The sequence below is a fragment of the Dermatophagoides pteronyssinus genome, unplaced genomic scaffold (genome assembly GCF_027571235.1).
Source record: "Dermatophagoides pteronyssinus isolate colony J.1.1.1.1 unplaced genomic scaffold, Derpt_VIB-CSIC_2022.12 sq0001, whole genome shotgun sequence".
Classification (NCBI taxonomy): domain Eukaryota; kingdom Metazoa; phylum Arthropoda; class Arachnida; order Sarcoptiformes; family Pyroglyphidae; genus Dermatophagoides; species Dermatophagoides pteronyssinus.
Window position 1 is genome coordinate 5457117 of NW_027461525.1, and position 26943 is coordinate 5484059.

Sequence of the window (26943 nt, forward strand, 5' to 3'; positions counted from 1 at the left end):
AGTATTTCACTGATTTCGCTATATATATAAAAACTGATATTGAACCAAAGTTTTGTTTTTTTACACAACATAGATTCTATATATCGAAAAAATGATGATGATGATGTTCAATAATGATGATACCTATCTAACTAAAAATCTATCCACAAATTGGTATTTATTCAATGAGATGAAATGAAGAATATGCAGAAAAAAAAATCAATTTTGTTATTTATTTTTCGGTAAAAGGAAGAGGGGAAAAAAACAAAACATTTAGATAAAATCTTTACAAAAAATCATTCGATTTATTATGACTTTTTTTTTGGATCAAAAGATGGCACTTGAGATTTTTCGCACTACAAACGCTGAGTATGCGTAAAACATTAAATATTTCGAATGTTATGTGTAGCGGCGTCGGCGGCTTCCTTTCCCCATTATAATATTTTTGGTTGATGTGTTTTTTACTTTACTTTACTTTCACTCGAAAACTCTGCTGCAGCAAAAAAATGATGAAATGAATTTTACAATTGCCCAATATATATCCAAAAAAAATTGTCCTATCTTCTATGAACAGGACAGTGTTTTTTTTTCCTCATTTTCTGCGAGCCATGATTTTGTGTGTTTTTAGTCTCTATATTTTTGGCTGTGTGTGATTTTGGTTTCGTTTTTGTTTTTTGTTTTTTTATTTTTAAAGTCGATCTTTTTTTTCATCCAAATCCCTAAATATCAATACAAAAGAATCAATTTTTTGTTTCAATTCAAAAGAATCAATTTCAGTGAAAAAAACATCCATTTGATGATTTGAGTGTGTGTGAGTTTGAGAGTGGCAATAAAAAAAATAACCAAACGAAAAAAATCGAACCCAAAAAATTTTGTTCGAATTCGAATTTTTTTTCTTCTTCTAAATATTTCATCATCATATCGTGTTTTTTTTGGTTTTTGATGATGTGATTTTTTTTTGTTTTCCATGATTGTTTTGATTGACTAAATGATTATATAATGTTGTTATAATTAAACAGCTGCCCAATTAAATTGTATCAGATTAAAACATGTCGTTTTTCTATTAATTTGTCTTATATTTGCTATATATATTCGATCCTTAAATCAGAAATCAAATTTTTCTTTTGGGTTTTTTTTCGTTGTTGTTGTTGTTGTTGAAACAAAAACAATAGTGCATTCAACATTGATATTCAGCATTTTTTGTTTGTTTAGTTTGTGTGCAGTTTGTTTTGAAACTCTTTTGAACGCTATGAACAATTCGTATACAAAAAAAAACGATACAAATTTTCAAATCATCAATATAGCTTACACGGTGTAAATATTATTTAATTTCAACATAACATAATAATAACAACGAAAAAAAAAGAAATTCGTTTTAAGGTAAAATTTAATTAAGTTTTTTTTTCTCTTTTCGTCGTCGATTTGAATCGATTGGATAGATTTTTAGATTTTTTGTTTTTGTTTGACAAAAACAATACTCTAAAAGCTAATTTAGACAATATTTTCTATCGAAAATTCATTCAGTTTTTTTTGTTTTGTTTTTTTTCCTTGTTAGACAAATTCAGTCATTATAATAATGGATTAACCTTGTGTAGTAATATTTCTAGTCTAAAAAACATTTGTTAGTTGACAATTAGCTTGTATAGCAGTGAAAGTGTAATTAAACCAATTTTCTTAATTTTTTGTATTTTTTTTTTTTGTTGTTAAAATTGTAGATTCATAAATAATAATATCATCAGTATAAAATGATGAATATCATGAAAATTATTTGATTGAAAATCGTTATTCATCTTTTGAATATTTCATCTATAAATATACCAAGTAAGTTTATTCAACAATTGATTATTTTCAATCAAATTTATCAATGATTGATGGTCGAAATTATGGAATCTATATGTTCAATGTCTTGTATCAATTATTATTGTCCCAAAAAATACTGTAGCAGGCAAAAGAAAAAGTGTTAGTGAGATTTTAATGATAATTGCTAATAGTATCTATCTGCTAAATTTGAAATCAAATTATAATAACTATAGCAAACGTTTTGAGATTTTATTTTCTGCTGATTCATATTTGATCATTTGGTTGTAACTCTTGTATGCATTGTATGTGTATATGCTGTTTGTATTGCTGATGTCTGTTTTTATGTGCTCACATTGGCTTTTATCCCAATAATAATAATCATCTATCTTTATCCATTTATATATTAGTTGGGTGAACTATGTTTGGGCGAAAAAAAATAGATCAAAGTGTGTGGATATAGGAAAAAATTGAATTGCGAAGAAAAATCAAGTTTTTATTTGTTCACAAAATTTGGAATTAATATTCCTTTATCATTGAAGAGATTGGAATGTGTTTTGGGTCCAATGTTTTTTCTTTTCAATGAAAAAATGAATTGATCTTTTTTGGTTGATGATTACCGGAAAAAAAATTGTAACGACACGTTGCATTCATTCACACAAAATATATGTCGGTGTGAATGTTGTGTTGATGGCTGAAAAAAATTTAAAGGTTTCCCTCTTTTCCTCCCACTCTCTTTGCAATTGATTCATTAATGGTGTGTTCTAGATTAAATAATAATATCATCATACAGCATTTGTTGCATATATTTATGCTAGGTATATATGGTATGATGATGATATATACCAAAGAGTTTTTTTTTACCATCATCATACTCTAAATACTTGTAGGAAAAAAAAAACATTATCATAAATGATGATATTTGATGATGATCATCAAGTCAAAAATGTGCTTTTAGTTAAAACTATACACAAAGAGATTCCTATTAGCTATTGGAAAAAAAAAATTTTTTTCTCATTACAAATATTTTGTAAACAGCGCAAACTCAATTCGAATGTGAATATGAATGAAATGAGAATTATACTCGAATGATGATGGTGGTGATCCACGCCGATTATTTTTTTTTTTTTTTATTAGCCGACGACAACACTACAATCTTTGTGCAATTGATGATAATGGTGTAGCACACCGTCATCAACATCGTCTTCTTCGTCGTCGTAGACATCGATATTTTTTTTTTGGGATTTTTGTTCTTTTCTTAATCATCAAATGTGTGTGTGTGTGTATTGTGAGCAACAGTATTTGAATTCGATAAATATGACGAAAGAGAAAGAAAAAGATTAATAAACCAGCAACAGTTATTGAAATAATTTCTCTTTTTTTATTTGTTTCTTCTATATTCAAATGATCTGAATTGTTTTTGTTTCATTGATTTTGTGTTTGTTTGCTTTTCTTATTTTTTTAAATGAAACTTTATTTTCAATGATAAATTAGTGTATGATTGTTTTTACAAAAAAAAAAAATTATCATCATTATAATAGTGGTATGAGATAATTTTTTTGACGACGAACCATTTAAGTAATATGATGTGTTTGTTGTAATGAAAAATTTGAACAATTTTCCTTCAAATTGATTCGTTTTTGGTTTTTTCCTTCTGTGTAAAGAATTCATTGTTTTTTTTAGTTTTTAATTTGTGGTATTCATTTTTTCTTGATTTTCAAAAGGATTTTCTAACAAGAAAAATAAAATCGGACGAAAACCTAATCCAATTCATAACATTAATTAAAAAAAAATCATGGAATTTTTCGATTCCACTGGTATAAGTAATGAAGAAGCTCAGGCTTTAGATGTTATCAAACATGAATCATCGGGTGTTGAGGTTAGTTTAATATTTTTGTTCTACAAATAATTATTTTAATGCAAAATTTTTTTTTTTCTTTTTAGTTTCTTTTAAATTACAATATAAATCATCATCTACAATCCAATGATAATAATTGTTATCTAAATAGTCCAAATGAACATTCAAAAATATCGAATACATCATCATCATCATCATCATCATCATCATATCTTTTGAATGGTGATATACGATCATCACCAACCACACATACAATACAGCCACCTACATTATCATCAAGCCAAAATTCTTTATTATCAACAACATCAACAACTACATCAAACCAAACTAATCATTATCAACATCAACATCATCATCATCAGAATAATCATTCATTTGAAAATTCTCATCATCCAAATCACCATCATCATAATAATAATAATAACCATTATCATCATCAACAACCCCGTTTTATTAATCATCACCATCATCATCATCATCATCAGCAACAACAACATCATCCAAATCATAATAATGAATGGGAAACAACAACGCCAACAAGAACAGCAGTCACAACATCAGCCTCAAATCATCATGAACAACAACAACAATCTTCACCACCAAATTCAAATGTTTTGGTTGCAAATTTAGCCCAATCAGCTGGTGCTGGACATCCACCACATCCATATATATTTGGTGCAGCCTATTATCCACATCCACCTCCACCACCACCAAATCATCCATATGCAATTCATGCTTTACCTATCGGTGCATCACAACCACCACCACCAGTCCATCCAAATGCAACGGCCGGTTCAGTCAATCAACATCAACGAATGCAAAATATTGCTATGCATTCATCATCGAATAATAAAAATTCAAAGAATCCATCTAATGTCAATAATTCACCTATCTGTGATATTCGTAACTCTTCAAACATATATATGTCGTCTCAGTATTCTGACGTAAGTCATTATGTCTTATTCCATTATGTTCCAATAAATATAATCTTTATCTATTTTTTAGGCAACTCGGCAAATGATTGATGTTGCACAACATCAACGTCTTAAGAATGCATCGGTCTCAGGTGATCATCAAAGTGGAGGCAATATTAGTGATCAGACATTAGTTTCCAATGGTGGTTCTGCAACTGTGGCCATGCCTGCTCATCACCTAAGTCCTTACGCTAATCCTTATGCCTTTCAGCATCATGCCTTGACATTTCCGCATCATTTTACTCATCAACCATTCTATTATGTTACACCTGAAAGCTTTTTACAATATCCATCTATTCAACCACCACAGACACATATATCACCCATTCCTCCTCCCGCTGCTCATCTCATCAACACATCATCATCGATCAATTTACCATTAACATCATCATCTAATCAACCACCACAATTATTGGCTTCATCTTCAATACCATCAGCTGCAGCTATTGTAACCACACTTTCTTCTTCATCGATGTCTGCCTCATCTGCAGTATCATCGGCTTCAACAACACCATATCAAAATAATAATCAATCGGGTCAAGAGGTTCGAATTTTAGAAGCTCAAACAAATGTATCCTCATCCGATAACTCCGAACAGCAATCATCATCACCCCCTTCTGCATCGAATGATAAAATCTCTATGATAGAACAAAATGTGCCTTCTCAGTCGATATTTATTCAAGATGAAGAAAACAAAACTAATCAAAATTCTTCCGACCCAATCTCATCTTCACCAACTGAAACTTCTGATGTTAAACAGGCCTCCGATTATCTCAAACTTTGTTTGAATATTTCTGATTCATCTAACAACGATACCGATGATAAAACTGATGTTAAAGATTCCGATCAAATTGCCACTCCCACCGTGATCAATAATAAACCAATAACAAATACTGAAATGATCGAATCAGTAGCCGATGCCTCTTCGGCCCAACAATTGGCTAATAAACAATCTGAGGATCAGTCTTCTTCTTCGAATAAACCTTCCACATGGGCTTCCAAACTTTTTCCTACCAGTATCTCAACTGGACTGAACAATAATATTGAAAATCAGATTCCCAATTCAATAAATAAAGAAGAATCCAAAGTCATTGTAAATACTGATAATATTGCAACCAATTCGGTGGTCACCACAATGACAACCGAAATAAAATCACAAAGTTCACAATCAAATGGTGATTTTCCCGAATTGAATGTGATTGGAAAAAATCATCATTATTCAAATAATCGACGTACGCAAGGCAGATCATCGAATGCTGATCATGATGATTTCAAAAATATAACTGTTATACCAATGAAAAATGATCAGATTGCTTTTAAACTAGCCAAAAGATTGCGCGATAATATTCATTTGAAACATTCGCTTCCAACAATTATGCCTCGAGGATTAATTAATCGAGGAAATTGGTGCTATGTTAATGCTGTAAGTGTATCGAATTAGATTTTAATTACAATATGATGATTTTTTACTTCTCCAAAATAGACTTTACAAGCATTGTTAGCCTGTCCTCCATTTTATAATTTAATGCGTGAAATTTCTGAAACACAAGGACTTTTCCGTCAATCTACATCGACACCGATCATTGACAATTTGTAATAAAGTTTTAATTTGATCAATCATCCATTGGAATTAATGTTCTATTTTTTCATTTTTTATAGTGCCCGTTATTTTGTAAAATTTTTGCCAACAGATAATAAACGTCAGGTAAAAAATGTTGGCAATTCATATCTTGAGGAATTGCTCAATGCCGATCCTTTCGAACCAACATTCATCTATGATACATTAAAACATTGTGGCATGATCAAAAATGATGCACAACGTGGTCATCAAGAAGATGCAGAAGAATTTCTGTCATCTGTTCTTAATGGTTTGAATGAAGAAATGATACATTTATCAAAATTATTAGACGAAACAAATGAAAAGAAAACTAGTGTAGAAAAAACCAATGGCTATAGTTTGGCGGGCGATAAATCGACTTCATTTGATTTAGAGCTCGATGATCAGCTTGGTTTATGCCATGATGTCGATGAAGATGGTGTACAGGATTCATCTAATGATATTTGGCATGAAGTTGGTTATTCAAAACATAAGTCTTTGCCAACTAGATCGGTTCGTGACTTGTTTTTCAATCATAATTTTATTGTATTAATAATATCCATTTTTTCAAACAAAATTAGGCTAAAATAATCTCAACATCAATCACTGAAATTTTCGGTGGATCAACATTAGATATCCGAACTGTAAACAAAGATAAAGATTCTTGTGGTAATAGGCAGCCATTTTTCACACTCCAACTTGATATTAAGGTAATTTTGATTCAAAAACTTTGGAATTATATTATTTACTTTGTTTACTATCTATCCATTAATTATAGCCATCAACTATCAAAACTTTGGATGATGCAATCCGTTGGCAAACAAAATCCGAGACCATTCATGGTTATACATGTTCGAAAACAAAACAAATTGTCGATGCTAGCAGTCAAATGTTTTTGGAGAATCTTCCACCCATTTTGATACTGCATTTAAAGTTGTTTGATTATGAAATCGAAACAAATGCCAGCAAAAAATTGCTAAAAACGATTGAATTTCTTGAAAACTTTGAAATTCCTCGTGAATGTGTCACTGGAAAAATCGATCATCGTTGTCGACGATATAAACTATTGGCAGGTATGATTGAATTAATTTTTCATATCGCATTTCTCTATATAATGTGAAACATTATCTCATTATTTCAGTCGTCTATCATAACGGTACCGAAGTGATAAATGGTCATTATATTACCGATGTATATCATCTTGGTCTGAATCAATGGCTCCGTTGTGATGATTCAAATATTAAAGTGATCTCACTAGCAAAAGTACTCACAGGAAGTGAACGCGAAGGCAACTTGGTGCCTTATCTACTTTTTTATCGACGTTATGATACTCTTCATAGCAATAATTCATCACAATCTTCGGCAAACAATACCAACAATAATAACAACAACAATAATATACAACCAAACAATTCTGGATCAAAACGATCAATTAATAGCGGTAGTGGTAACCATATGGCCAATGAATTTGGTCATCATCATCATCATCACCATCATAATCATCATCATAACAGTGATCAACAAAGTAATAATAATAAGCACCAAGATTCAATGTTGGCCAACAATAAGTTTAGTTCTATTTCTCGTCAACAATATTGATGATCAATGTTATAGAGGTCATAGATTTTTGTTCTATTTAATTTTTGAACATTTTTTTAAAGAAAAAATCATATTAATGATTGATTGATTTTTTTTGTACGTGATAATCACTTTGTCGGAAACACACACACACACATAAACAAACACACTTACAAATGACCGTGATATATATGTAAATTGTATACACTATTCAGATTTATCTATTTGCTGATATTCAAACATACAGAAAACACACACACACACAAATTCATTTGTAATTCAATTTCAGTCGAAAATCATTTTCATTAACACTTTCTTCTAAAAAAAACCCCTATAACACTCTGTCCCATTGTTAAATTTATCATTTTCTTTTAAAAAAGGATGTTTGAAAACTTTCTTTTTTTTTTGTTTGGTTTGATCACACCTACATTGTTTCTTATCCATTAACATTATTATTTTTGTGAGTCTCAAAAAAAACAAAACATAAATACAGTAAAAAAACCCCATTCTTACAATCATTAACAGCAAACAAAAAAAATATATATCAATTTGACCCGATTGTTCTATTTACGATATTTAAAAAAAAAAAAATGATCATCACAATACAAAACAAACAAACAAACAAAAATAACACACTTTTATGGATGTTGAAAATATTTCAGATGTTTTTTTCTTCTTGTAATTGATTTTTTCTTTTCTTTTTTTTTCTTTCATTTTGAATGATTCTTCATTCAATAAATAAACAAAACAAACTAAGAAAAATTGTAATAAATTGTGTGTGTGTTGGTGAAACTGGAAAGAGTTTAACAAATTGCTTGTTTGTTTGTTTCGTTTGATTATTATATTAATTATCAATGTTTTAATTATTACACGAACAAATTATTATTATTATTATTATTAGGATTGGAGAATTTTTTTTACAAATATTTTCAATTGTTTCACATATTTGACACTTTTTAAAACACTATCTGAACAACATAATAATCATTATTATTTGAAAGTTACACTGAAAATTTTTTGTTTGTTTGTTTGTTTTGTTTTGCTGAAAAAAAACCAAGTGAAAATGTTCTTCCATTTCAATATTCTATTTGTACAAAAATCAAATCAATCATCAAAATGAGTAATCTTAGGTGGAATTGATATGAAACACGCAGATATTTTTTACAAATTTCTTTTTACCTTTTTTTTCCTGTTTATATTCCACAACAATCCATTTTTTTGGCTTTTTTCTTCTCTTCCTGCTTCTATACAACTCTCTTTGGTGGTTACACACACACACAATCTATGTTTGTTTTGCTGTTTAGGGTAAATGAATGTAAGAAAAACTCATAGAATTATTATTACACATTACATAATCATCAGCCACACCAAACACTGAAACAAAATAAATCAGCCAATAATAAAGTCAATTGTTATTTTAAAAAAAATTTTAATTACCATTCGAAACAAAATCATTTTTTTTTTTCCTATTGAAATTAGCTAATACAACAACAACGAAACAAAAAAAAAATACATTCACCTATAGTGTGTATGTATGTATGTGGAAAAAAAATATTTTAATTAATGGGAAATGAGATTCTCTGTGTGTGTGATTAAGATTTGAGCAAAATTTTTTGCTCTTGTAGTTATGATTAACACAAAACTAAAATGAATGAAGACATTTCACTAATTTTTTTCATTTTTGTCTCTGACTAAAGAGATTGGTTGGTTTGATTGGTTTTCTTTGATTTCGGGAATCATTACAGACAGGTAGGCATTACATCTATCATTATCAAATGAATTTTTTGTTTATGATTAAAAAAAAAATTGGCACCTTCTCGCTCGACCCGAGGAGCATGAGACAATACAATTAAATGGTGTAAACACACATTTATAGGAAATATGTGTGTCTAGTTTCGTTGCTGATATTTTGGCATCGAAATTTTCGGTGCAGCATTATAATCTTTACTATAATCTTCATTGATTGAATCATCATTATCTTGTTGTTCATCATCGCCATTTATCGATGAATATAATTGTTCACTATCAAAAATTTCTGCGTTTGGTTTTAAACGTAATTTGAATTCTTCATTTCCAGAATTTTTCAACAATTGAAATGGTGATTTAAAACCGGATGGTGGTGGTAATAAATGTTGTTGTGCTCGATTGGTTGACATTGCCATCATTCCTGGTTCATTGAATGGTTTCATTGAAAAAGAATGATGTGGTGGTGGTGGTGGCGGAGGAATCAAACCCATTCGTTCGACTGGATAATGTGGCATCGATTCTAATGTTGTTCCATAATAAGGTGGTTGTTGACCAGGATATGAATGCATTGGATTACCCATTGGTGGTAATGGTGGTGGTGGCATCATCGGTGGTGGCATTGGTTTTGGTTCATGATGATCAGATTGTTGTTCATGTTGATGATGTAAATAATGTGATGAAGGGGGTGGTGGTGGCGGTGGCATCATACCATAATGATGATGATGAGGATGAGCATAATGTGGTTGATGTGATGAATATTGTGGTTGATGTGATGGATATTGTTGCATCATTTCTAATGGACTTGATGGCGGTGGTGGAAGTGGAGATAGTGGTGGAGGTTGTGCAACGGAAGCTGATGGATGCATCATATTTTGATATTGATCACTACTATATGCTTTCAGATCCAGGCCATATTCATTAGCGGATGATGCTGATGTTTTAATACTATCGGTTGTTTGTGTTGAACCGGCATATTGATAACCACCACCATAACTAGGTGGTGCACTATATCCACCTCCATCATATTTACTATCACCAAATGATATGCTTGGCGGTGGTGGCATATTCAAAACCAATGGTTTAGCTTCATTTTGGATGGAAATTAATTTAGTTTTTATTGATTGATTGATAAATGTAAATACCTTTTGGATTTTTAATCAAATTTGCCCCGATAACCAATTGTGGCATTTCCATTCGTGGAAGTTTAACAATTATTGGTGGCACTATATTTGTATGGAAAATTTTTTTGTTTGATTGATTTGAATTGAATTTAAATAAACGAACACTAATACTAACCATGAAGACCTAAATTTAATTTAATACGGCTTTGACGATTATCTTCATATTTTGGTGGATAATAATTTCGTGCAAATACTGTTGATGATAAATAACAAACCAAAATGATTGTGACCATTAATGGCCATAATAATAAATGATTTCTTTTTATTAGCTATATTTAGGACAAAAGAAAAAAATGGCCCACCATAATAGACCATTGTTACCATCAATTGATAATGTTCAAATTTTCCAATGATGTGAACTTACAGTCATTTTTTTGTTGTTGGAGGATTTGCTTTGTTCGCGATTCGGTCACTTTCGGTGAAATGAACGGTCAGGTTATTCAATCGTGTTTGGCAATCAAAAACGTATTAAGTTTTTTGTTTTGTTAACTTTTTTTTTGTAAAAAAAATGAAAATCTTCATGCAAACATGTGAATCACCAACATTCAAAATGTTTTATGCTCGAAGAAATGAAAGAAATTTTTATAGCCAAACCAAAATTATTTCAGAAGAAAAAAATTTATAATTAAGCAAACACACTTGGATTTGGCGAAAAAAATATATAAATGGATTTGACAAAACTTGTATCATCTCATTTGAAAATGATCAACTTTCTTCTTTCTTCTTCTCAATATAGAAAACGAAAACGAAAATATTTGAAGAAAACATCGACAACAACCGAATTGATTGTCCTAAATACTCTTCGGCAAGTTTCGATTTGGGTAAGATCATCATCCGTCAATGATCTTCTCTTCTTTTTGTTTTCTAAATTTTCTATTTTAGCCATCCTCATTTACACTATACCGATAATGGTACCTGAAAAATACTAGAAATAAGAAACTAGCAACTCTCATCTAAATTATGTTGTTGTTTTTTTCCCCAGGTTTTTCACAACAGCTATAGCTAAAATTATCCAGAAATACGTTGAAAATTGAAAAGAGAAACTGTTTGTTAAGGAAAAAAACCAACAACAACAAAATGAACCAAGAAAATGATAAAAGAGATTTCTATTTTCAGAATTTTTTGTTTGCCACTTGGTACATCTTCTTGGCAAACATATGCCAATTATACAGGTTTTATCATTGGCAAAAATGATAATTGATGATTCAAAACTAGATTAATCTCTCTCTCTCTCTCTCTCTCTTATCTCTATGATGGATATGTCGCGATTTGAAAATTAATAAATTAAGTTTTGTTTTCAAACAAAATTAATTATAGAAAAAAACAAAAAACAAAAACAGGAACTATACAATTTCTTTCATTTTGGACATGGCTAAAGTGAAGATGATGATCATCGAAGATCAAAAATAAAATCCACAAATCCAATTTCGTTTGTGGTATTATCTTTACTAAACAAGGAAACATATGTGTGATTGATAATGATTGCGTGTGATGGATTTTTCCCCCCCCCCTGTAACAACTTTTTACTTTTCTCATCCATACTACTAATGAAATTATTAATAACTTTTAAAAAAATGACTGATTTGATTGATCCTTATGGTGGTGGTATGGATGACGATGATTATTGCTTTTAATCAAAGCAATAATTATATTCCCACCAGTCATCACCAATATCGATTTTTTTAAATCAATTTACTATCGATCTCTATGTTGAATTTCAAAATGATTTGATTGGAAAATTGTCTCAATGATAATTTCATAAACGTGAATTTAAAGAAAAAAAATCAGGAAACAATAACACTATCGTCGTAGACGATTGATAATTATCAAATGTGAATTATCAATCTCTCTCTAATCATCACATTTTGGAAAGTTGTTTTTTGGCCAATTTTTTGCCAACAACGATAAAACATCATCATTAATCAATGGCAGATGATAATGTTGTGAGAAAAAAATATATATTTTCCTTGTAAAATTTCCAATTTTCAATCGATTTCAAAATATCCAATCCATTTGACCAGAAAAAATGACAAATTTTCTTGTCCGGATGGCACGATTTCATTTTCCTTATGATCATTGGTTTTCGTTTTCCTCCCTATCGTACTTTGAATTATTTCGTTCGAAAAATGAAAAAAAAATTGACATGATGAATTGAATTGAATTCAAATCGTTCAAAGACATCTTTCATTTATTTTCGATACGATTAATCTATTTTAACACGGAGGTAAACCAAAAAAAAAAAAAAAACGATGCAGAAATGTTTGAAAATCTTTTTCCGATTTAGATTAGTTATCTGTTGTTGTTGTTGTTGATGATGTTTCGAAAACATTTGGTTTTTTTTTCGGAACAGAGCTTACGGTGTATTTTCAATTTTTTTTTTTTCGATTAGATCCGATCAGTAAAACTAAATGGAAACTACATGATTTCAATGATGGTAACAAAAAAAAATGTTTGTTAATTAGGAAACAATCTGGAAATTCAGGTTATCAAGATTTTTTGTTTTTTGTTTTAAATAGATTTCGAAGAGTCGTGTGTTTGATCAGTAGTGACTAACAATATATTTTTTCAGCACAAACGAACGCGCACATCAATTTGAAATGATTTCAAAATGTTTTTCGCCGTTTATTTGTGAATATCAACTGGTCATCATAGAAAATTGTTCCATACAAAAAAATAAATGTAAGTTTGATTTTTCGAATATTTTTGACCTAGTGAAAATCACTACCACAACAACAAAAAATCACTGATTCTATAGATGAATATCGATTGGTTATCCAAAATAATTTTAAATCGATTAATATCGATAATTTTCTCCCCCCACTCTTTCCCGTCAACACAATTGTCAAAAATTATTATTTTTCATGATAATAATCAATGGGGGAAGTATAAGAAAAACATCTCTTGAAGGTATTTGAAATTTGATTTGATTTGAATATAATCATTTCATATATGACCTTTATCTATTGTCATTTTTGTTAAATCGTTCAGCAAACAAACAAAAAATAAATAAAATGACGGAAAATTTTTATCAAAAAGTCAAGAGTAGAGTTGTCTGATCGATTCAATCAAATCAGGTATAAAATCCTATCCTAGAGTTGACGATTTTTTTATTATTTCCAAAACAACAACAATAATAATAATGATGATGATAAACAAACAAACATGTTGCTTTTAACTGTCTTCCGCATCATTCTTTTTTCGGTTTTGAAACATTTTTTGTTGTTGTTGGGGATGTTAGATACAAAACACAAACATGATCGTATTTGAAATTTTTAATGCTGACTACTTGAATAAATAATAATAAATAAATAAGTAAATAAATAATTGATTTTTTTTTCGTTTTGTTTTGTTTGTTTTTTATACATTACAGGAAGAAATTCATTCAAATCAACATCACAATATGATACAGTCAAAAACATCATTAGATGATTGTTTCATAAACTGAAAAGACCGGCTTTCCAGTTTTGGATTTTTTTTCTTAAATTTGATCTGGAATGATTTTTCCATTCGATCATTAGAGATTCATCAATAACATCTAATTTTTAGATTGTTGTTGTTGTTGAGGATTCATTGGTGGCATATATGGACCAGATGGAAATGGAAATGGAGGTGGCATAAACATTGGCATTGGCATCGGTGGCATAATCATGTGTGGTGGAATCATCGGTACCGGCATTGGCATTGGTGGTAGCATTGGCATCATTGGCTGCGTGTTTGATGATGCTGTAGCCATGGTCATGCTTGGCATTGCATTAGCTCCCGAACCTTTAGCTTCGATCACCGGTAGAGCATATTTTGGAGGATGACTAGCTCCATATTGGTTTCCTAGACTTGGATCAGTGCCAACAGTAATCGTTTTTTCAATTCCAACATTTGACATTGTTCCATACGGTCCGCCATAGCCACCGCCAGAAGATGGCATGCCACCATAGCCCATTGAATTTCCGCCGTAACCGCCCATTTGAGCAGGAGGTGGTCCACCGTAACCTCCCATTTGAGCTTGTGAAGGTTCGCTATAACCGCCCATGTTAGCTGGAGGAGGTCCGCCATAACCTCCCATCGGAGCTGGAGGAGATCCGCCATAACCGCCCATTTGGGCTGGTGGAGGACCGCCGTATCCACCCATGGGAGCTGGAGCTTGTTGTTGTTCACCGCCATAACCACCCATAGGAGATGGTGCCTGTTCACCACCACCACCATATCCACCCATTGGAGATGGAGCAGGTTCACCGCCACCGTATCCGCCCATTTGTGGAGCTGGAGCAGATCCCCCACCATAACCACCCGAAGCTTCACCGCCGCTGTATCCACTTGCAGGTTCAGAATATGTCATTGAAGCACCACCACCACCTCCTCCTCCACCTCCATAACTTCCACCTGAATTTTTACTATATCCGCCGGTACCGTAAGTTTTATCATCACCGAATTGAATTTGTGGTGCTAAATTTTTGATTTTGAAAATTTATTACAGATTAGAAGATAATATCGTTCAAGAATACTTACGAGGCGGCATATTAACTTCCAATGGTCTGTATAAATGGAAAATATCGAAAGATTAATGATTCAAAAAATATTTTTTTTACAAAAAAACAAGCCACTTACTTTGCATACGGTTGTTTCATGAAATTGGCTCGAATTGACATTTGTGGGAATTCCATACGTGGCATCTGATAATTGTGAAAGAATTGAGCATTTAACAAAAAACTTCAAATTCATGGTTATGATGATAAAATTACCTTGAGAATAATTGGTGGAACTATTTTTCGATTGTTTCGGTTATGCATAATCAATTAAATTTAATAAATTGTTCATTTCAATACATTGAAATTCACGAACCTGCAATGCCCAAGTTGAGTCGCATTTGCCGTGGCGGTTCTGGTTTGTATGAAGTATATCCCATACCACCGCCGCCATAATTTCCGCCTCCACCATAACTACCACCACCTCCTCCTCCTCCACCACCGCCATAATTACCACCACCACCACCTCCATATTGAGCTCGAACAATTTGACCAACGGTCAATACACAGAACAGAATGATGGATTTATCAAACGGAAACATATTTCATTGAATTTTTAGTCACAACAACAAAAAAAAATTGAAAAAATGATCAGATAAAATAAAAACGAAAACACACAGTCCCGACACACACACACAAGCACACAATCAGGAAATCCAAAAAAGCACAAAATGATCACGACAATTTATATCGACGAAAAAAAAAAGTTTTTTTAATGATGATCAATAGGAGAAAAAAATGATGGTCGTCGAATGAAAAAAAAATGTCGACCGTTGTAAGAAAAAGATCTAACTGAATTTCTAATTTATGAATTTATATATGAATTTATTTTTTATATCAATGCTCAAATCAATGAGAAAAAAAACATATTGAAATTTTTTTTTCTTTCTGATTCCTGATAGACGATGTTTTATGTTTTGTTTTTTCTCATAATAAAGAGCAACGACTTGTATATAAAGTTTGAGATCAAAGGAAAGAAAGTGTCTCACCTATAAGGTAATTTTGATGAACTTTTTGTTATTTTTTTTGGAGAAAAAAACACGCGTTTGTCTGTTTGACAACAACAATGTGGCCTATATTTTACAATTTTTTTCCCTTTGAAAAAGGATATTTTTCTCTTTTTTTTTGTCACTGTGATTTGATTCGCATATGAATAATAAACAAATAAGTTTTTTCAATTTTCAATTTTCTCTCGTTTTTCTCTATTTGAAAAATTTTATACGGGAAAGAAAAACTTTTCGGTTTTTTACAAGTTAATTTCATTGGTAGAAAAAAAATTCAAGATTTTTTTTCCTTTGTTAATATCCTGTTCGTCGTTTTTTTCACGTTTTTCAGTTTTCAAAACAGTTTGAATTTCAGCATTATGAATTGAATCAACTTTCACCTTCACATTCATAATCTAAAACACTATCATCATGAAAGATGTCCGATCATAAATCATATAGATAAAAAGAGAAAAACGAAGAAGGAAAGTATTCCAAAATAATTAAAACGGATTATTAATTATTCGAACAAAAAAAAATATCCGATTCAAGTTCAGATTATCTTACCTGTTGTTGTTTGATGAACAAACACGAGCAACAAGTTCAATCAATTCAGCTTTTGATGATGATATGGTTGAACTACATTAATTTGATGGCTGGTTTTCCATTTAATGATCATCATTATGACGACCTGGACTTCCGGTGTGTGTGTGTGTGAACTGTATATGATGATAATGATGATGATTCAAGGAAAAACTTGTTTTTAAAAACAAACGAAAACAATAATAAAAATTCAATGACAGTGATAGTGAAAATTAATTTGTTTTTTTGTTGTTGTTGTAGATGTTTTCTTTTTTTTCATTCAAATTGTCGAGGTTAAAGTTCATGGCGAAATTCTTTCGAAATTTTCGGGAATTTTCTCGTCTTTCCTTCGGGCTATAAAAATTAGATTTTATCACCAATCATCATTTCAAAAAAGAAAAATTTTGACAGATGTCAGCTTTTATTTTGACAGCGTATGAATCAATACGTATCGTTTTCATATTGGATTTTTCGTATATCAATAAGCAAAAGAAACATAAATGGATAATTTCCGCATCGTTTTACATCTTTGTTGTTTATACTATATGTGTTTGCGACCAACATCATCATCGATTAATTCTAAAAACGTAACAATTTTCAATATTAAAATCAATAAAACAAATCAATTAAGATCAAATGAAGGATTACCATCTTAATGTTTCTATCAATAGAATATAAACAAAACTCAAAAATTTCAGAAATTTCAAACAAAAAATCCAAAACTTTGAAAATGATAGTGTTCGATTCGATAGTATCGATTTTTTGGAAAGTTGTTCATTACTATCGAATGCGCAATCGATTTTTTTTGTTTCATTGCAAACAAACAAACAAAAAAAATATGATTGCAAAAATGTAAATATCCAAACAAAAAACAAAGGATCAATATCATCCATATAATAAATCGATTCCAGATTGAATTCTAAATCTTCCACTAAAGAAAAAAAACAAATCAATGCTTCGTATCGTGTTAACATAGACATTCCTTTTTTTTCAATTATTATTTTCCATTTGAATAATCCAAACAGAGAAATGAACGATGACCAAAATATGCGACATAAAATCAATCATAACGAAAAATGGTTTGTCAAAGATGTTTGCGGAATTATTTGTGCTATATTTTCGTAAGTTTTTGAATTTGAGTTTTCTCCTTTTTTGGTTTGTCAAAAAATTTTTAACGACAATTTTTTCGTTGTTTTTTTTCCATTCATTTCAATCAGATACATATTGATTATATTTGCCCAATATGTTTTGATAACTGTTATTTGGATACCTGAAAAGAATACCATTCTTAAAGTGATCAACATAGTTGTATTTGAATTTTTTGTTTTTCTAGCATTTGCTGCTCACCTACGAACAATGTTCACTGACCCAGTAAGTTTTTTTTCATTTCATAAACAAACAAATAATTAACTGAACGAAACAATATTTGATATTTGACACAAAAGGGATCGGTGCCTAAAGGAACTGCAACAAAAGAAGCAATTGAACAATTGGGTAATTTTCAAAATAATGTTTATCAATGAAAAAAAAACAATAATTTTTGATTTGATCGGATTTACAGGTTTAATCGATGGCCAAGTTCTTTATAAATGTACAAAATGTTCATGTATAAAACCGGAACGTGCACATCATTGTTCAGTTTGTCAACGATGTATATCGAAAATGGATCATCATTGTCCATGGGTTAATAATTGTGTGGGTGAAAATAATCAAAAATTTTTTGTTTTATTTACCGTAAGTGAATGAATATTCGGAATTTAATGTGATTTATGAATTTTTTTGTTTTCTATTTAAAATTTAGTTTTATATTGCAATCATTTCGATACATGCATTAATAATGGTTTTTAATCATTTTATGAAATGTTTGGATAATGAATGGAAACGTATGTAACTAAATTGTAATGAAAAATTTTTTTAAAAATGAAATTTTATTCACAAACAAACAAACATAGTGGATTCCAATTCAACATTATGTGGTACAACATTTAAAGATCCAAAAACTGGTTATGTTATGTCATCATCACCGGCACCGATTAATATTATTCTTTTAATATGTATCGTATTCGAAGGCCTTTTATTTGCTATATTTACATTGATTATGTTTGCTGTACAAATGCAAGCAATTTGGAATGATGAAACAAGTATTGAACAATTGAAAAAAGAAACAAATAAACGTTGGAGCCGTAGACAACGTTGGCGTAATATGCGTGCTGTATTCGGTTTAAAAGGATTTGGTTTAGCTTGGTTTTCACCATTTACCAGAGTTGAATCAATCGTTTATGTTGAATCAAATTATACTGTATGATGATTGCTGATTCATAATGAATATGAATTAATTTTTTTTGTGTAAATAATATATCGTGATTGGAAAAGCAAAACAAAAAAAAAAAACCCATATATCATTCTTCGATCATCAAAAGAAAAAACAGGACCATCATCATCAATATTATCGTTGTGATCGAATGTTTGATGATCAAGAGTGGTGATCATATCAAATTAAACTTTAAAAAAAAACAAAATTGAATTTAAAAAACATTTCATGTACATAATTTATTAGCCAGCCTCTTTTTTTTTACTAGCAATAAAATATGATGATGGCGATTTTATTTACAAAAAAAACAAACATTAATAAACATTGTTTATGCTTTTGTTAATGAAGATGATGTTTGTGTAAATGAATGAATGAATGAATGAATCAAGTAATATCGAAAACAGACTTACGAATGGGAAAAATTTTGTTTTAAAAATTAATTAAAAGCCTTTGAAAAAAATTATTTTGTAAAGTAGTTAATTCAGTGAAAGCATTAATTATTTTTCGATAAAATCAATCAAAAAATGTTATTGCAGTTTAACAGCTTTTTTTCTGTTGGCTTTTAAATATGAGAACATTTGGATATTTTCATTTTTTTGGGATAACATTTTTTCGTTACAAGTTAACCAAAGTTTTTAGTTTTTCGCAACCAATGATATTCCAGATCTTTTTCGTTGGCTGGTTGTCATCAACGATTTTTTTTTTTGATTCGATTCGATTTGATTCTGCGTATTGTTACGTTTTCATGTTTAACAAACTCATGATTCGTGAATGATGATATTTTTTTGACGTTTTTGAATTTTTGTTCCTGGATATTGAAAATTTCTTTTCTTCTTCTTTGATTATCGATATTGTGCATCTCACCACCATTATCATCATTTAGTTGAAAGAATCGTTTTTGGAACCAAAAAAAAACGAAAGAAAGAAAGAAGGAAAGCCAATTGAAAAACAAAAGTGTACCCGCCCACATTATCGGACCATAACCGTGGAAATAGTGAATGATTATGTCCAAGAGTGGATTCATTTTTACATCAAAAAATTCATTCGATGTTCATTTTCGATTATTCATCATCATCATCATCATCATCATCACTTCTTTTTTTTTTTTGAAATTTTTTCTTGTTCGAAGATCAGTGTTTGCGTTGATTTGAATCTTAGTTTACCATTCTATATCTGTGTTTGTGGATGTTTTTTCAATGAAAAATTTGTGAGTGAACCACAACAGCAACAATGTATGTATCAACAATATCCGAACAGCAATTTTGAAGCCACCATTGAATTCATCATCAAACAAACAAACAAAAAATGTCAACCAAATTAAATGTTTGTAAAAGTATTTCCTGTACAACTGAATTATGTGTTTGTCCACCACCACAACCACCACCTGTCATTGCCATTGATAAATCAATAGAAAACATGGATAAAAAGATTGAAAATTGCAGTGATGGCGGCGGTGGTGGTTCAAAAATGATCATATCAAATTCATCATCATCATTAATGAAAGTAAAAAATCATCTAAATCTTTATAATAATAATAATAATAATGATAAACATCATCAGCATCATTTGTCATCATCATCATCATTATCATCAAAAATTCCTTCCAAAAATCCATCACATCAACAACAACAACATCTTCATCAGATTTGGATTGAAAATAAAAATGAACGTGAACATTGGGATAAAAAAATTGAATTCTTATTGGCTGTTATTGGATTTGCTGTTGATTTAGGTAATGTTTGGCGTTTTCCATACATCTGTTATCGTAATGGTGGTGGTAAGTAATGCAAATATTCAAATGGAGTTTTTCTCCCCCTCTCCCTCCTTCATTATCATATAAATTATTATCCACAAAACAAATTATCATCCAAACCAGGTGCATTTCTCATACCATACTGTATTATGTTGATATTTGGTGGATTGCCATTGTTTTATTTGGAATTAGCACTTGGTCAATATTATAGTAGCGGTTGTTTAACAGTTTGGAAACATCTTTGTCCAATTATGAAAGGTAATGTTTGATGAATATCTGATCAAGAAGAAGTATTGCTGAATTTCAGAATATTTCCTATTGAAATTCGTTTTTTAAATTCTGTTTTTTAAAAAATCGACATGCAAATTATATTTGAAATAATAGAATTGCCCGAAGATAGAAATTATTCTTTTTCTTTTTTGATATTAAGAAAATGTTTAGCAAATAAATTTTTGTTTGAATAGTTTCTTTTCAAAAAAAAACTATTTCAAAATTTCAAAACAAACATTTTTTTTCGTTTTTTTCGTCCTCTCTTTCTACACACCCTGTAAATAGGTCTTGGATATGCAATCTGTATAATTGACATCTATATGGCAATGTATTATAATACAATAATAGCATGGGCATTATATTATTTTTTCATTTCAATTGGTTCATTAATAAATTTGGAATTACCATGGCAAAATTGTAATAATGAATGGAATACAGAATTATGTCGTACAATGCAACATCGTCGTTTGGAATCCACTATATCCACCATCACCCTTAATAATCAAACTGATTTGGATAATAATTTAACATTGGTTAGTCCGGCTCACGAATATTTTTTGTAAGTATGAAAAAAAAGTGAAAAGTGAACAATTTCATCAGCTTTTTTCTTCTTTTTTAATTGATGATTGATAAAGATTATTCAGTAGTTTCTATGACCATGAATCCTTTCTATTACATTATACAACATTATCAACCTTATAAAAGTCTATTTCTGATAGTGAAAAGAAGAAAACGAATCCATTGTTTTTTTTTTTTTTTTTTGGTTTTCAACGATAACATATAGTTTGAATAGAAAAGAGAAATTTCATCTTTTTTTTGTGGAAACATAGGGCCAGAGAGAGAGAGAGAGAGAGAGAGAGAGAGAGAGAGAGAGAATCTTTTCATCATCATCATTTTGATTGCGGTTCCTTGAAACAAGAAAGTGAGAAGAAGAAGAAAAAGTCTTATCTATGCTAAATAGGTGATGATTATTCTGTTTTTTTTCTTTGGTCGTTATCACTAAACGATGGTAACAAAAAAATATTCTATGAAAAAAAAATTCATTGCTCAAATCAGGATTGATCGATTCAAGTTTTTTTTGTTTTGTTTCCTCAATCTCCCACTCATGTACAATTTTCTATTTGCAAAAGTCCTTGGTAATCATATTTTTTTTGTTGGCTTCTGTTTCTCTGTCTGTCAAAATATTTGTTGCTAGATAGTCTACCCCAATGAAAAAAAAACAATCAATTTTTCAAGATCTTGAAAACAAAAAAAACCAACCGAATATTTTCAATGGAAAAAATTTTTTCTAATGTTTTGTTTCACTTTTTGTTATCTTCCTTCTTTCTTTTTTTTTCTTTTGATTCTTCTTCTTCAATAACAACCAGTAATCATGTGCTTCATATTGATGCATCCACTGGCATTGATTCAATTGGACCAATCAAACCATCACTTGCAATTTGCCTTATGATTGTTTTTCTGGTTGTTTATTTTAGCTTATGGAAAGGTGTTAAAAGTACTGGAAAAGCAGTTTGGATAACGGCATTATTTCCATATTTTGTCATTTTTGTATTATTGATACGTGGTACAACATTGGATGGTGCAGCCGATGGTATACGTTTTTATTTATCACCAAAATGGGATCGTCTTTATTCGATCAATGTAAATTTGCATATGCTTCCTTCCTTCTTTCATCACCATAAATCATTTGAAACGTTTTTTACTTTTCTTTTCTTTTTCTTTTCATTCATTAAACAAACAAACAGGTATGGATTGATGCAGCAACACAAATATTTTTTTCATTAGGTCCTGGTTTTGGTACATTAATGGCATTAGCTTCATATAATAAATTTCATAACAACTGTTATCGGTAAATAAATCTATCCTTGTTTGCAAAAAGCAAAAAACTTTTCAAATTTTGTTTCAAATCAATCAATATGATACATACATATAGTGATGCAATAATCACCAGTAGTATTAATTGTTTAACAAGTTTTATAGCCGGTTTTGTTACATTTTCAATACTTGGTTATATGGCTAAAAAATTAAATAAAGATATTGAAACGGTTGCTACCGATGGTCCTGGTTTAGTATTTATTGTTTATCCCGAAGCAATTGCAACAATGTATGGTTCAGTATTTTTTTCAATAATTTATTTTCTAATGTTAATCACATTGGGTTTGGATTCGACGGTATGTGTTTATCCAGTGATTTTTTTTACTTATTGAATTTATTGAAAATTTTGCTGTTTTTTTAACCCTTTTCTCTCACAAACCAAATTCAAAGTTTGGTGGACTAGAAGCAATGATCACTGGTTTATGTGATAATTATCCACAATTATTACGAAAACATCGTGAAATATTTGTTGCCATACTTATTGTATTCATTTATTTATGCGCATTACCAACAACTACTTTTGTAATAAAAAATTTTATTTATATTTTAACAAGATAATTTATAACCACCATACCGAATTACTATTCTAATTTTTTTTATTGGTTTGTTTCAAAAAAAAATGTAGGGTGGAAATTATCTGATAACATTATTGGATACACATGGTACAGCATTATCCGTATTGTTTGTTGTTTTTATTGAAACTATGGCCATTTCTTGGTTTTATGGTAAAAAAAAAATGTCAACCATCACTGATGACTGTAAATCATATTTTCTTCTTTCTGTCTTTTTTCTCTCTGTTTGTTTTGTTCATAATTTTAATTTAGGAACGGATAAAATTTCCAATCAAATTAACGAAATGATTGGACATAGACCAAATATATTTTGGCGTGTTTGTTGGAAATGTGTTTGTCCAATATTTCTTGGTGTAAGTCTTTTTTTCTATTTTCTTTGATGATTTGAATAAAAATGTTTCATTTAATGTTTTTCTCTCCTTATTCAATAATTTTCCATACAAAAAACCACAAGTTCATTGCATTTGCAAGCTTAATAAATAAAGAACCATTAAAATTAGGTGATTATATTTATCCAGAATGGTCGGTTAATGTTGGTTGGTTAATAACATTATCATCATTATCATGTATACCAATATATGCATTATATCATTTAATAATACATAAACGTGAAAAATTTTGGCAAAATTTTATTAAATCATCGGCTACCGGCCAAACAACAACAACAACAGCCGAAATGACAAACTTGAATGCTGATGATAATGATTCAGGTGATTTAAAGAATCAACGTCAATTGGATGATACAATAATAATGGGAGATTCTGTTTGAAGAAAAAAAAACGAAAATTGTATTAGTAAAATTCAAAAATTTGATAAACTTTAATTATCGAATAGAGGATTAGATTATTATTATCATTTGTAAATATCATAACTAATTATCACTGATTTTTAGCATTTTTAACCCTTTGTTGTTAATAGATCACAAGTGTGTGTGTGTTGTGTTCGATATAACTACTACTCTATTATCACCCACTATATGTATCTGGTTAAGTTTTTTTTTTTTGTTCTCCCAATAATAATGATGATGATGATGATGATGATGATTAAAACGTAATGAGACGTATTTCACCCGAGCAGAGAAGAAGAAGAACATTCCTAAACATTATTCAATGTAACAAAATTCAAATAATGCTTGTTATTGACGAAACCGAAGAGAAAAAAATCAGAGATTGTTTCACATTCACCACTTACACACACACACAGACAATTATAATTTGAAAATCGTTAGAATTATAATAATAATAATTTTGGAGAAAAGAAACATCAAGGTTTCAATGGATCATTATTATTAATTTTTGTTGTTTTTTTTGTTTTGATCGATCATTATCATCAATGATGATCGTGATCAATGTGTGTGTGTGCACCAAAGAAGAATCCACAATTTACTCATTGTCAAACATTTTTTTTCTCATTCGGGATGATAATAGTGTTATAATAATAATTATAATAATCAATTCGAATCGACGAATAGGACGACCGATCGAACAACGATGATGATGACAACCGGCATTGATTTTTTTTTCACTTTTTTTTCTTGTTTCGTTTCGTCTTGGTGAATAAATTGAGTTAATCAAAAATGGATGAAAAAAAATGGTGTTAGAGAAGAAGAATCGAAATGTATCATTGATGTTTGCTCGTTTAAACAATTTATTTCGTCACTTGGTAACCAAACAAATTCATCATCTCAATTTGAAAATGATTCTCTTTTTTTTTTCCTTTTTCGTTTGTTTCGGGTACATTCATTGATTTGTTCTCGAAAAACGAAAAAAAATTCCAATCCTGATCAATCAATAAGCATATCTGGAAGTCAATGGCAACAAATTTCGTGTGTTCGATTCGTTCGTTGGTTTGTTGAAACCAAAAAACAAAAGAAAATAATTTTTTTTCATCAAATAAAAAGTTGAAAACAAAAACAACAAAACTAAAATTATCTTTTTCGAAGGGAAAAAAAAATAATTCTGTTGTTAACGCTGGCCGTTCATAGATGTCGTTGCAAGTGTCAATTTAGAAATTCGAATGATTTTTTTTCATTCGAATGATTTTTTCGTTCGAATTCGATTTTGATAAAAAAAAAATATCAAAAAATAACTTTCGATAATATTCGAGGTTATCCGATGTCAATAAACAAACAAACAACCGATGATTTCACTATTTTGTTACTATTCAACATCAGAAACAAAAACAAAATCGTGAAATTCAAACAACAGCAAAAGTGATCAATTACTGCATGCTAAGCGATAATGAATTTGTTTTGTTTTTGTTTTTGTTTTTTCTTCGTTAATGATCTTCATAATTTTTTTTTGTGAATAATAATGATAATAGTGTGTGTGTGATATATGATGTTATTGTGTGTTTGTTTATATGGTCATTATTATCAAAATAATAATTATAATAAAGACAATAGTGAGAGAGTAATGATCACGATTTGTTTTTCAGGTTCATCATCATTATAGAATCATTGTTAAAAAACGAAGATGATGATGTTTTTTTTCATGATCAAAGTCAATGTCTTTTGTTGTTGTTGTTGTTTTTGCTTGTTTCTGATCAAAAGAAAAACAAAACAAACAAACAAACAAGAGACAAAAACATTGTTTCGTTTCGTTTTACTTGACGAAAAATTCGTTTTTTGGTTTTGAAAAAGTTTGATTGAAATGAATTTAGTTTAGTTTTTTCGTAAGGAAAAACATTTAACCAATTTTTTTCCCCTTTTGAATCTCAAATCAAGATATGACTGTATAGGATTTTCATTTCGTCTTTTCCTCAATTTTCCAATTTCAAGAATACAGAGTGTTTCGCCATATACATAAACAAAAAGGGGAAAAGTATGGTGAAACACACTATTTGATCGATCATTTTTTTTTTTTGATATGATTATTATAATGATTATCGTCAATAGATTATTATTATTAAATTGAATTGAGCCAAAACGAAAAAATATTAATAATCTTCGTCATCATCGTCGTTCGCTTCGTTAATCATTCTTGAAGATATCGCCTTTTTCTCTTAACATTTTTCTACAAGAAATAATCGTTTGTTAATGATGATGATGATGATAATAATGAAAACAATTGAATGTCGATGTAGATTTTTTGTTTTTCACGTTTAATATCTTAATCTTATCAACAACAACCAATCGATATTTCATATTGAATATCGAATCAAAAAACGACAACAACAACAAATCAAATGATTATTCATTTCATTCACTGGACAATGGTTTTTTTTTGTTGCTATTGTTGTCAATTGACAAAACAAAGCAAATATTGTTGACAATTAAAATGTTTTTTTTTTGTTTTGTTTTGTTTTCACAATTCATTTGAAAGACAAAACGAAATTTCCATGATTTCAATGTTAAGGACTTATTAGG

At 29.8% G+C, this 26943-nt stretch overlaps 5 protein-coding genes and 2 long non-coding RNA genes across 11 annotated transcripts; 4 read left to right on the forward strand and 3 right to left on the reverse strand.

Annotated features, from left to right (window-relative positions):
• The first annotated feature begins 599 nt into the window (after positions 1–599).
• On the forward strand, positions 600–9216 carry Usp10 (ubiquitin specific protease 10). Its single transcript, XM_027340025.2, has 10 exons — positions 600–1359; positions 1695–1800; positions 3501–3655; positions 3721–4578; positions 4640–6031; positions 6092–6201; positions 6268–6718; positions 6787–6915; positions 6984–7278; positions 7347–9216. Exons 3-10 carry the CDS (start codon positions 3572–3574, stop codon positions 7802–7804), a joined length of 3777 nt encoding a protein of 1258 aa, XP_027195826.2. The 5' UTR covers positions 600–1359; positions 1695–1800; positions 3501–3571; the 3' UTR covers positions 7805–9216.
• A 100-nt stretch (positions 9217–9316) lies between these two features.
• LOC113790427 (uncharacterized) lies at positions 9317–11358 on the reverse strand. The gene is made up of 4 exons (XM_027340095.2): positions 11075–11358; positions 10826–10979; positions 10672–10752; positions 9317–10613 (listed from the first exon to the last, which is right to left on the reverse strand). Exons 1-4 carry the CDS (start codon positions 11078–11080, stop codon positions 9673–9675), a joined length of 1182 nt encoding a protein of 393 aa, XP_027195896.2. The 5' UTR covers positions 11081–11358; the 3' UTR covers positions 9317–9672.
• Positions 11359–11512: 154 nt separating this feature from the next.
• On the forward strand, positions 11513–15997 carry LOC142645823 (uncharacterized). Of its 3 annotated transcripts, none has more exons than XR_012846865.1 (3): positions 11513–11531; positions 14081–15115; positions 15182–15997. It is a non-coding gene; the product is annotated as an uncharacterized LOC142645823 (long non-coding RNA). The 3 variants fall into 3 exon arrangements; XR_012846863.1 differs by lacking the exon at positions 11513–11531 and adding an exon at positions 13264–13389; XR_012846864.1 differs by lacking the exon at positions 11513–11531 and adding an exon at positions 13510–13617.
• Positions 13968–15772, reverse strand: LOC113790426 (uncharacterized). Its single transcript, XM_027340094.2, has 5 exons — positions 15547–15772; positions 15447–15466; positions 15313–15377; positions 15214–15239; positions 13968–15150 (listed from the first exon to the last, which is right to left on the reverse strand). Exons 1-5 carry the CDS (start codon positions 15770–15772, stop codon positions 14246–14248), a joined length of 1242 nt encoding a protein of 413 aa, XP_027195895.2. The 3' UTR covers positions 13968–14245.
• Positions 15998–17602: 1605 nt separating the features above from the next.
• Positions 17603–19249, forward strand: LOC113790429 (palmitoyltransferase ZDHHC3-like). Its single transcript, XM_027340097.2, has 6 exons — positions 17603–17916; positions 18013–18166; positions 18241–18289; positions 18357–18529; positions 18597–18678; positions 18748–19249. Exons 1-6 carry the CDS (start codon positions 17825–17827, stop codon positions 19098–19100), a joined length of 903 nt encoding a protein of 300 aa, XP_027195898.1. The 5' UTR covers positions 17603–17824; the 3' UTR covers positions 19101–19249.
• Positions 19250–19788: 539 nt separating this feature from the next.
• On the forward strand, positions 19789–24837 carry LOC113790425 (sodium-dependent serotonin transporter-like). 2 transcript variants are annotated; one of them, XM_075823049.1, is made up of 11 exons: positions 19790–20609; positions 20667–20883; positions 20983–21117; positions 21415–21688; positions 22497–22770; positions 22875–22978; positions 23063–23300; positions 23395–23526; positions 23630–23729; positions 23829–23929; positions 24031–24837. In XM_075823049.1, the coding sequence occupies exons 1-11, from the start codon at positions 20412–20414 to the stop codon at positions 24343–24345; spliced, it is 2088 nt and encodes a 695-aa protein (XP_075679164.1). In that variant the 5' UTR covers positions 19790–20411; the 3' UTR covers positions 24346–24837. The 2 variants fall into 2 exon arrangements, with proteins under 2 accessions (XP_027195894.2, XP_075679164.1); XM_027340093.2 differs by having other exon boundaries at positions 19789–20883.
• On the reverse strand, positions 22497–24619 carry LOC142645829 (uncharacterized). Of its 2 annotated transcripts, none has more exons than XR_012846866.1 (2): positions 24479–24619; positions 22497–24337 (listed from the first exon to the last, which is right to left on the reverse strand). It is a non-coding gene; the product is annotated as an uncharacterized LOC142645829 (long non-coding RNA). The 2 variants fall into 2 exon arrangements; XR_012846867.1 differs by having other exon boundaries at positions 24449–24561.
• Positions 24838–26943: the final 2106 nt, after the last annotated feature.

Bases quoted from the DNA above. Each gene is read 5' to 3' on its own strand.
- Usp10 (XM_027340025.2), top strand. From the start codon at position 3,572: ATGGAATTTTTCGATTCCACTGGTATAAGTAATGAAGAAGCTCAGGCT. The intron at 6,916-6,983 runs GTAATTTTGATT...CATTAATTATAG, and splicing joins CACTCCAACTTGATATTAAG to CCATCAACTATCAAAACTTT. The intron at 7,279-7,346 runs GTATGATTGAAT...TCATTATTTCAG, and splicing joins ACGATATAAACTATTGGCAG to TCGTCTATCATAACGGTACC.
- LOC113790427 (XM_027340095.2), bottom strand. The intron at 10,753-10,825 runs GTTAGTATTAGT...ATACAAATATAG, and splicing joins ATTAAATTTAGGTCTTCATG to TGCCACCAATAATTGTTAAA. The intron at 10,614-10,671 runs GTATTTACATTT...TCCAAAATGAAG, and splicing joins TTTGATTAAAAATCCAAAAG to CTAAACCATTGGTTTTGAAT.
- LOC113790426 (XM_027340094.2), bottom strand. From the start codon at position 15,772: ATGTTTCCGTTTGATAAATCCATCATTCTGTTCTGTGTATTGACCGTT. The intron at 15,467-15,546 runs GTTCGTGAATTT...ATCGAAAAATAG, and splicing joins ACTCAACTTGGGCATTGCAG to TTCCACCAATTATTCTCAAG. The intron at 15,378-15,446 runs GTAATTTTATCA...CACAATTATCAG, and splicing joins TTCCACCAATTATTCTCAAG to ATGCCACGTATGGAATTCCC.
- LOC113790429 (XM_027340097.2), top strand. From the start codon at position 17,825: ATGAACGATGACCAAAATATGCGACATAAAATCAATCATAACGAAAAA. The intron at 17,917-18,012 runs GTAAGTTTTTGA...CATTTCAATCAG, and splicing joins ATTATTTGTGCTATATTTTC to ATACATATTGATTATATTTG. The intron at 18,530-18,596 runs GTAAGTGAATGA...TTTAAAATTTAG, and splicing joins AATTTTTTGTTTTATTTACC to TTTTATATTGCAATCATTTC.
- LOC113790425 (XM_027340093.2), top strand. From the start codon at position 20,412: ATGTCAACCAAATTAAATGTTTGTAAAAGTATTTCCTGTACAACTGAA. The intron at 22,771-22,874 runs GTAAATTTGCAT...ACAAACAAACAG, and splicing joins ATCGTCTTTATTCGATCAAT to GTATGGATTGATGCAGCAAC. The intron at 22,979-23,062 runs GTAAATAAATCT...ACATACATATAG, and splicing joins TTTCATAACAACTGTTATCG to TGATGCAATAATCACCAGTA.